Below are 10,840 nucleotides of genomic sequence, written 5' to 3'. Positions count from 1 at the left end.
TCTATAAAAAGCTAACTACAGGTTGTCACCTTTTTATTAAATACAGCAACATATTTGTCTGCAGTACTGAAGTATCTATATTACTATTGCATACTTCGGAGTGAAGACAATGTGTTGACATGAATTATTACAAGTATTGTAAGTATTTCAAATATTGTACCAGTGCAAAAAATAAACACATCACAAATATTCTCACACACACACAATATATATATATATATATATATATATATATTTTTTAGGCAATTTAAAAATTTTACAATTTCACATCCAATCAATATATATTTAACCCCTTAATAATGTGTATTATAATAATTTCAGATCACATGGCAGTTATTGTGACTTTTCTTTACTGGGACACTATTGGCAGCCCAGTTCCATACCATTGAGTTTCTGTGAATTTTTGGTGGCTCTTATGTACAAGTTAAATGGATGGCTTTTTATCTATTGTGGTGCTGACTAGCAATCGTATATAATCATTAAATAAATAAAATTACTTATCAAAACAACAGCAGAAATGATAAACGCTGTCAGTGTACAATCGACTGATCAATGACTCACTAATTAGTTGTATTTGCAACTTGACTGTTTCCCATCAACACATGTTATTACTAGATGTGAGACTCGCCTATCATCACGGTGACCCACTTGTAATTTGTGAACACTCTTATACATATTACATGCTAATTCGCCATTCAGGGTGAAGGATGTTGTACGTATTTGTTTTGATTTGTTTTCCAACAGCCATGTAGGGGCCCAAAGGTGTAATGGGATGCAATACTACTCTAATTGGCCAAAGTTGTTTAAAATTTGAGCAACAGCGCCACCATGTGTCAAAAGTTTATAAAGCAGATCTCCAGGTTTACCAAATATTTCCATGCAAAATAATCAATTCTCCAATAGGAATGCTTCGTAGTATTTAAGGGCGGTATTTGACTGCTTAAATTAATTAAGAGCATACTCCTCACAGAAGTTAAAGCTCTACTCTGATTTATATATATACAAAAATATGTATGGATCACATGCAGATATGTACAGTTGTTTTCAATTTATATTTTCATCTTAGAAAATGAAAAGATCTCGTATATCCCTAAAGCTAAAGCTAATATGCCATGTATCTATAATTAAATGTTTTACAATTTAAATATAACAGAAAAGCCCCTCCTCCTGACACTCCCTCTCACCCCCTCACCCCCCCGAATCTCTACATTTCAATTATTTTAATCTCTTTCATGTCACTTAAATGTGGGATATTATAACAGTCGTCATTATTTTCTTAATTGCAATTCTCTGTCTGATTTTAAAAATATTCATGCCATTAGAAAGGTAGATAAACAAAGACATCTCAATGTTATCTAGCTTAGTGTATGTACTAGAGTTAATTTACTAAAGTAGTAGAGAATGCTTATGTCACCTACTGAATAAAGTCATGTCACTTTAATTAGTCAATCATGAGCAGGGAAATTAATATACACTGTTTGATTGCACATTATGACTAGATTATTAAAGTGAACAAATCTTCACTTTATTCACTAGTGAACATCAGGAGACTGATTTACTAAGGTACTGAGAATGTTCACACAGTAAAGATATATTAGTTTATTATTAAATAGTTTTATTATCAAAGCCATATTTTTTGTATTGGCTGGATGACTGGATCGTTTTAAATAAATATTCACACACTCTACTGAGTGACCACTGTCAGCTCATTGAGTGGTTTGGTTTCCACTTTTATGAGAATTACTATATATATATATATATATATATATATATATATATATTATGGAGAGAGGGAGGGATGGAGAGAGAGAGAGGGGGGGGGGAGAGAGAGAGAGAGAGTATTACTATTTGATGTTACTATGCATGTGTATGGTTATTCACATATATAACAGTATACTGGACATTAATCATCCTAAAGTGTAATTCTAAAATTAATTTAATGTATTTATACTGTCACTACTTATTTTTATTTTATACATATATATATATATATATATATATATATATATAAGAAAAATAAATTTGGGTGGTGGTATGTGTGGTGAGCGTATGAATGTATTTGATATTTTTGGATGTTAGTCCAAAAAGATTCATACTCTTTGTTTTCTATGTGTAAAATTGGAATGTGTATAAGTACTGGGAAAACGTATATTAATTTATATCTGTATCATAAATTTGTAGTTACAGGACAGTTGCTATGTAATTGCTCATGTGAGTGAATGTGATATTCGAATATTGATCAGACCATTTACTAACTTAGAAAGACTTTTGTGCCTCTCTCTCTGTCTCTCTCTCTCTCTCAAAACTCTCTCTCTCTCTCTCTTTCTATATATATATATATATATATATAGTAAATATATGGTGTAGTGTCTTTCTTTCTTTCTTTCTTTCTTTCTTTCTTTCTTTCTTTATCTCTCTCTCTCTCTCTCTTCCTTCCTTCCTTCCTTTTTTTCTTTCTCCTTCTCAAGCTTTATATTCAAATATTTAGTTGTTTTTTTTATTATCTTTATTGCCATGTTGTTTATATCTCTCTAACTTTTAATTAGGTGATTAGAAGATGCAGCATAAGAGGTAGGCCCATCGACAATATAATGTATACATAGTGAAATGGGTAAAGGTATGAGTGGCAGTATAAGGCAGTACAATCATCGCCGAGCTTGTTGAAAGAATCTTATTTTGAACAGATAGGTTGCACACCTCTCTCTGCTTTTAGATTTATCAGTTTGAACATTTTTCTTTGTATTGAAGTCGGCTGTTTGTTGCTTGTAGACAAAACATTCCAATAATCCAGTTTCAAAGAGCAGAGTATGCACCTTATTTAAACCATAAAACAATTAATGCCAGACGTCTAGCCAGCTCAGGGCTCTTGTTTTGTTCACTTCCATTCATGGCATACAGCAGTGAGACACATAGGTTGTAAACCCTGGATTTCTCTGCGGAAGTATACCTAGTGCCTGCCCTAAAACAGCACCATCCTGTCCTTTTTATCTCGCTTACAAAGGCCTGGATTATATGATACCATCCGGAAAGGCGACATATGTGCCACAAACAGCTAAAAAAGCCAAGAGATAGCAGCAACCCTACCCAAATGTACAGCAAAAAAACACAGTGTGTAAAATGTAACATGCAAAGATGTACTTGATCCCTCTGCCTTTGTCCCTCTCTATCTCCTTCTTTATTCTCGTCTTTCTCCCTTTGAAAGACAAACTTCCCATCATGGGACATTAAACTGATTGATCAATTGTCAAAGTGACAATGACATCTTAGATCACATCTTTTAGCCAAACCTTGCAGAATGTGGGAAGTGTATACCAGATATGTTCATGTGTATGCCTTTTTACAATATGATGCATATTTTTTTGTATTACATTAAAAAAGCAAATTTTTTCACCAAAAAGCTGTTCCCCACCACACATCCCCCCCCCCCAAACAATGTCAGTGGATGTATTTATATTCCAAGGAGTCCACTGAGAGAAACAGAGGAGCTGGCTTGTTGAAGCGGCTATGCATCCTAAGGTTGCTAAGATCACTAAATCTGTCCTTGGCATGAGATATATTTGAATGATAATAATGCGGATCGGGGGCCCTTCTTGATCTTGGACAACCAATTCAAGAATGGAAGGCTGAGAACTATAGATTGCAACATTCTACAGCTCTCTATTACATTCCTCCATGGCATTCTCTAATTAAAAAAAAAAAAAAGGCTTTTTATTCTAACTCGTGTTATTGCCAAAATATCTTTAAAAAAATCAGCGACTTTTAAGTTTATAATACACTAATAAATATTTTTAGATTTATTATATGCCTCATGTGCACGTGTTTTTAATTATAATTATTATTGGCAAAGTAGACTTGAATCTCCACACATGGAATAAAAAAATCCAAATGCCAAAGATGTATCTAATGCTGATGCGAGGTTTGATGGTCTGCTTGTATACTCCGCCATTAGGATTATGGAGCTGGCCTACTTGTGCATTTCCTTCAGGCTGTGTTCTACCTATAAAATATTTAACTGTATTATTCCAGTAGCTTTTCACACGCCAATAAAGCCTAAAAAGATCTTTAAAAACACTGTAAAAGGTAGATTCTTTTCAAGTCTTTTTCTGTTTATGTTTTAAACTCGCAACAATACATTTTAGATCTATCACTGAACAAAAATAAATGTACAAGATACCCTACCATAAAAAAAGGAATGATCTGGAGTCTCAAGGCAGCCCTAGCAGGAAGCAGCTTAAATTAGGAATGCGGCCCTCTATTATTGTCCAAACCTGACATTTCTCTTGACTGAGACCATAAATAATCATGTCATGTATTCTAACTTGGGAGTCAGATGCAAATGAAACAAATACAGCTTTATTCTAAAATCATGTTTTCAGGGCTGCATTTAGCGCCATTCCTGGCAATGGAAGGCATATTCTCACATGCTTTCTGCTATAATATACTGACTTACAAAAATACAAAATATATACATAATGCTTTGTAAGTTACAGGAATAAACAGACTCAAGAAGTATTAAGAGGGAAATTAGCTCTGTGGAAGATCCTGTATAAAATGGTAAGTACTACTGATCACAAATTAATGAAATGTATTTGATATAGATGAAATTTCACCTCTTTATATTTGCTATTACCGCTCTTGGCCCATTGATCTAATCTCTCTCTTTGTACTTGGTTTTTATAGAACCACAAAACACACAAAGGTTTTATAGTGCACTCTTCTATATTTACATAGAGCTGCTCTACAGGCATAACAGAACAATACTGAACATTTCTTTGTGACAAGAATAAAATACATAAATATATACATCCAAGAGACTTTCAATACTATAACAAAACATACTGGTAGATTCCGATTTGAATTATACAAAATATGCACTCACAAACTTCTTCAAATAAAAATTAACACTGGATAAGTATAAGTTACAAAATAAAATACTAAAAAAAATATTCAAGTACTTTCTTGTTTTTTTGTTATTTTTTCCTTTATAGACAGAGAAGAGAAACATTTTTTTTAAATCTGCATTTTATAAAAGCATGTGCTTTTACAATGCGTGTGTGTTTATTATCTAATCTAAACACCGATGTCCACATTCATAGTCAATAGAAGTCTATTTTTATTATTAGACAATGCTTGAGCCCACGGGAAACAAAATGTTTTCTTCACATATCTGTTATACGAGGTTATTGATAAGAGGATGTGTTAAGAAGAGTCTAGGGCTGGTCTTTGTCGGTTTTTTCCTTGTTCATTTTCTTCATTTTCATCCTTCTGTTTTGAAACCAAATTTTAACCTGGCGTTCAGTAAGATTCAGAACCCTGGCGACTTCATAACGCCGGTCCCTGGTTAGGTACATATTAAATAAAAACTCTTTTTCTAATTCCAAAGTCTGATACTTTGTATAAGGACACCTTTTCTTCCTCGTAGATCGAGCATGAATCCAATTTGCCACTGGGTTATCTGCAGCAAGGAAGCAGGAAGAAAGATGAAAAGTTAATATTTAAATAGATTTAATTACATGTATTTAGTAATTTAACTTTTCTCTTAACCAGGGCAGTTTAGGGAAGAAATCATGTAACATCTTTTATCCCTTCATTTTACAAACACCAATCTTGCAGGGGACTGATTTATTTAATGAATGTGTAAGGAGAAGACTTTTCTTGTGTGTGCAGACGTTTCTCGTGGCTAAAATTGATGTGGGCACTTAAAGGTATTTAGCACATGAGTAGCAGAAGCCATTGTAAGCCAGCTATAATAAAAATACACTGTGTGTTCTCTCAAGGCCATAAAAGTCTGGAGCAAGTCCTGTTTCCTCTAAAGACTTTTAACCCAATCAGCCTTAAAATAAATAACTATAGCTCTTCATTTCAGTATGTTTTCTTTTTTTATTTCTTTGGTATTTGACTAGTGTGATAGGAGTTGTTTATAAATGAAATGTGCCTGCATTAAATATACATTTCTGCAGTAACTATACATCTTTATAATCACATTATTTATGGGCACTATGTAATTCTACTATTCTACTAATTCTACCTGCAGATAATAATATAAGGATCACACATAAAATAGTCTATGTGATTGCTGGGATGTCTTATTTTTTATTTTTATTTATGTGCCCATTTAATTATTTTTGCTACTCCCCACTTTTACAGATCTCTTAAACGTCCTGTTAAGTTGCTACAATATTTTCTTAAAGTGGAAATTATTTTAATACAGTAATAAATCCATCAACAAGGGTACACGCTGCTGTGCATGTGTACTACTTAATATAATTACATATCAGGGACTGTATAATCTAAAGTTTTATAGCAGAGAAGTTTATAACATTACTAATAAAATGTGTGACTGCCAGGTGTCTGGTGTAGGGAATGGACTGTGTTATCGGCACATTGATGAAAGATCAATGGTACAGGGGGGTCTATTAAACTTAACTGTGAGACCAGGAAGGTTTAACTTTTAGGATGACACAAGGAAGTTTTGTGTGTGAATCTGATCTCCTCTGGTCACAGCCATAAAACCACAGTGTTTGTTCAAATGCCCAATTGTCCCACGCAGCTCAGTTCCTGCAAGGACATTTTAGAATTGAATCTGCTGGGATCTTGGATTTTAGAAACTGAACTCCAGCTTGCATGTACAATAATAGAGAGGTGTTTTTTTAGCAGACAGGTTGATTGCATTTAGGGTTAGCTGCAGTGCTGTCCCCATCCATAGCTATTACAGGGATATATCTATGTCTGAAATGAGCCCAGGCTGGGTGTCACGTTGCACATGGGAAATAAATGACTCCTAGGCAATGCACCCATGCTTGCCTGCTCTAATAGATTCCTTCCTATTTCTTTTATTCTGTGTGCCTTTCCCATTCAGCCACGTCTTCCTGCAGGCTGTGTTTTAGGGCAGGGCCCTGCTAAGGAGGTAATTTCATTTTATGGAGGATTCTAGTAATGCTATAATTCCTCCTCCTCCCCCCCTGTCCGGTTGTAAACAAGAATGACTCTTTAACTTACTCGGGTCCAATTCAGATTTGTCTTCTTTGTGTTTGCTAGAAAGGATGGCCTCAGATTCCGGGGAAGGAATGGTGTGCAGAGGTGGCCTGTCTCTGAGATCTCCGGGGGATCCATACATGTAATCCGGATAGCTGCGGCCATCGCCGGGGCCACACTCCCTTCTGCTGGGGAAGGCGTCGGGTTTGAGCCCGTAGTGCCTGCTGCTTGCTGCAAACCCTGGGAATGACACGGTCCCTGAGATGGGCTCCAGCCAAGTGCGCATATACCTGGCATCTGTGCCCAAGTGTGGCTGGTGGTGGCTGTAAGGATGGTAGACCACAGAAGACTGAGAGTGCACAGGACCCCATGAGGTGGTAAAAACTGCAGGTTTCGGGGCAAAACTGCAGGAAGGAAAATCTCCACAGTCCGGCACTAATCCTGTCGGTCTTGCAGCTGCTGGGTGAGCCCCAGTGGTGGGGAACCTAGAAGCCAAGAGGTCTTCACTCTCATGGCTGATCAGAGAGTCCACATAATAGTTGCTGATGGGACCCGACGCAGACATTGTTTCCCCTTCTTTTACATTCATAAGATTATTGTATGAACTGTATGTGTACTTTTTATCTGCTCATAGAACAATCAGGGCAGGTAATTATTTTTTCAGCCTCTCATGCTTGTCATTGGCTCTCGCCTCCCACGTGATTGTATTTACCCAAAAAAAAAAATACAGTGTGGATCAATGCGCAGGTCCCATTGCCTCTATCCTTAATACAGAACGGTCTGCTTTCCATAAAACACAAGAAATCATGTGAAAATCAAAGGAGAGGACCTGCTGGAGCTCATTAAGGTCTGATGCATTTCTCCACTTTTGCAGGGATTGTGGGTTTTAGATGCAAGTGAAAATGAAGGAAGGGGACTATTTCTTGACGCAATCCATCTCTGTCTCTTCTCTGTAATGCTGCCAGAATACTAGCATGGATATATAGTACAGTCCAAGACATAGCTTTTCATTACAAATACATTATGATTTCTGGATTTCGTTTATAATCACTTAGGAGGATTCTGCTTCCTGCTATTTATACTGAAATAAAACTCACATTCTGCCCCTTTCACTTTTATGTTTTTTTTGCTTACAATGCTGTCTTATTCTTTTAACAGGCTGTGGTGTCTTATAAAATGTATCACTTGGTAAAATTCTTCACAAACCAGCAGGCATTGAAAATCAAGCAAGTGGAAGCCCTCCTGAGTTGGAAGAAGGGGGAAAAAAGCAACTCACACAGACACAGTTAAACAGAATAAAACTGTTAAGCTACTCCCATCTTTCAGTGGATGTCTCTATTCGTCTGGTGAGCCTTGGATGTTTTTATGTCCTTCAATAAAAAATTTACGAGGCTCATTCGATTGTTCATAAACGTGTCGTTCATTAAAAAAAAACTGTAAGGTTGGATTTCAACTGTAAAAAAAACAAAACTTATAGCAAGTTCTCCCATTCATTTTATAGGGAGGAAGAAGACAAAGTACAAAGATTTTCATAAGAATTATGTCCTGGAACTACTCTGAGTGCCACCGGTCCTGTCAATAAATAGCCCTTCTCATTGTGTATAGGAATTCCTTTACATTGAGCTGAGGAACCCCGGCAAGGGCAGCAAATACACACACAAGTGGGCAGTTATCGTGGGCTGAGTGCTTTCCTTTCTATTAGAAATACCCTATTTTATTTCCCCAAATTATGGACATAAGGGCTTCATTTATGGCTGATAAATCTCATTTTTACTGTTGCACTGGAAATTCAAGGCTGCAGTAAATAATGACGGATTCTATATCATGCTCTAATAGAGATCCGTTACCGAGCTTTGCTATATGCTATACCCTGTTTTATCCAAGCATAGCCATTGGATACATCTTAGCACACAGGGCAAGAAGACACAGTTAATGGGGAAGATACTGAAATCTGAAAGATTTACATTTGCACACAGAAGCTCCCCTCTTGCCAAACGCATGCAACAAAGAAAAATAAAATCACCTTAAAAAGCAGATAAACAATTGTACAGACATAATCAAATGTATATTTAATGCGTGCCCTGATACTACAAAGCCATTCTAATCCATACAGATAGCACATAAAGGCAAGCAGCTGACTCGCTACAACAAATGCTGTTATTAATTCATACGATTCCCACTGTGTAACACCAAAAATAAGCAGCATCTTTTCCTGCGCTCTGTCATTGCAAGGATTATTGGAGCTTCGTTAAGTTGCAAATGAAAGAACAATATGAAGTAAGGAATATATTACCACTCATTACTCAGCCTCGTAACTGCTTAGTATCCTCCCTGTTTTATATGTGCATTTACACAAGGAATTAAAAATCATCTCAATTTTATATATCAATATATATATATACTAGCAGACATGTCCTGCTCATCTCTGAATGTGCTATTAAATATAATTCGTGCTAATGCTATTCTTATTATTTGTAATTATTTCAAGATACACAGAACTTGTGTACACACATGTAGACAGGGCTGTAAACATATCATTATATCACACACCATGGAGCACAAGAGAAATCATGCGACCTAATAATTCAATGCATTTAAAATATCAGACAATATTTTAAAATCAGCACATTTCATATTGCATGCCCCCCAAACCAGCAGACAACACACCAATACAGCACAGTATATCTCTCATCATTGCAATGTATTTTTACACCAAAGCATTTTAAAATAGTCCAGCCACATAGAGCAAAATGATTTGCACAACTCTTAGCATAGTAAAATACAGAATGTTCACATTATCCAGATAAAAGAGTGCAGACAATCAATCTCAAGCAATATCAAAAACATACAAATCCAAACATATTTGCATTGCAGAGCCTCATAGACTGAAAATAAGTTCTTAATACTAAACAAATGTATTTTTATAATATAGAACAAGGATCACATTACCTTAATGTTCACTCTGTCAAGCTCTGTTGGTTGCAGAAAAATTCCTTAAGGGGTATATCCATTGCCCGTTATTCTCAATGCTGTTTTGCATACATGCAATATCCAATTGTGTTTCCTTACAGGCCTACAAAGAACAGCAAGACGTCCAGTTGTCTCTCCCTAGCTCTGTGCTGGCTATTGAGTTCACTTGCCATATACAGGTTTCCTTTACAGCAGAAAAAAACAACTGCACTGGAAATTTGATGACTCTTCTATTACCATGTGGGATCCCCTGAAATTTTATTACAACTTTCTTCCTTAGTCTACTCATGTAGAAATGCCTGTCCTGTTTAAAATGGTGCATACTCACTCCCTCTCTGACTTGCCTCTATAAATAACACACAGGAAGATTTTATACATCTATTTCTTAAGCAAATATATGATGTATACATTATGTATATTTCTAACTGAATCCTGAGAGCTCGATTCATGGCAGACTATTTTAGGAAAAAAAAGAAGAATTGCTGTGGGAATTGAAGGATGGTTCAAGCATCTTGGAGAGTAAGAAAAAAAAAATACCCAAGACAGTCCTGAAGACACAGGCCTGGAGGAATAAAAAGCAAACTCATTCAAGTGAAGGCCCCCTTTCCCTCCCCATTGCAGGTTTTATGAGTTTACACGGGGAAGCACTGAAAATTGCAGATGGGGTGGGGAGAGAAAAGAGTCACCTCAATATAATATCCTGTTAATGGGAGCCATAGCACCCTTTGTCCCTGGGATTTCCAAAGGACTCTGAGTGATCTGGTTTATCCATCATCGGCTGTTGGTCTGCATGCAGCAGACACATTCACGCCATACTTGACAGACAGACAAATGCGCTCTCCAAACACCCATTTTGTGGCTTGGCTGTCTCCATGGTATGGTTCAATAAACACCG

The 10,840-nt window shown here is 36.2% G+C and overlaps 1 protein-coding gene across 1 annotated transcript; it reads right to left on the bottom strand.

Annotated features, from left to right (window-relative positions):
* Window positions 1-4,700: 4,700 nt before the first annotated feature.
* Window positions 4,701-8,345, bottom strand: HOXC9 (homeobox C9). The gene is made up of 2 exons (XM_072398255.1): window positions 7,000-8,345; window positions 4,701-5,455 (listed from the first exon to the last, which is right to left on the bottom strand). The coding sequence occupies exons 1-2, from the start codon at window positions 7,562-7,564 to the stop codon at window positions 5,211-5,213; spliced, it is 810 nt and encodes a 269-aa protein (XP_072254356.1). The 5' UTR covers window positions 7,565-8,345; the 3' UTR covers window positions 4,701-5,210.
* Window positions 8,346-10,840: the final 2,495 nt, after the last annotated feature.

Source organism: Pyxicephalus adspersus, chromosome 1 (genome assembly GCF_032062135.1).
Source record: "Pyxicephalus adspersus chromosome 1, UCB_Pads_2.0, whole genome shotgun sequence".
Classification (NCBI taxonomy): Eukaryota; Metazoa; Chordata; class Amphibia; order Anura; family Pyxicephalidae; genus Pyxicephalus; species Pyxicephalus adspersus.
The sequence above is the reverse complement of the archived record's forward strand: the minus strand, read 5'-3'. Positions and strand labels throughout refer to the sequence as shown.

Coding starts and splice junctions, on each gene's coding strand:
- HOXC9 (XM_072398255.1), bottom strand. CDS start 7,564: ATGAATGTAAAAGAAGGGGAAACAATGTCTGCGTCGGGTCCCATCAGC. Junction 5,456..6,999: donor CAAATCTGAATTGGACCCGA/GTAAGTTAAAGA, acceptor TCCTTGCTGCAG/ATAACCCAGTGGCAAATTGG.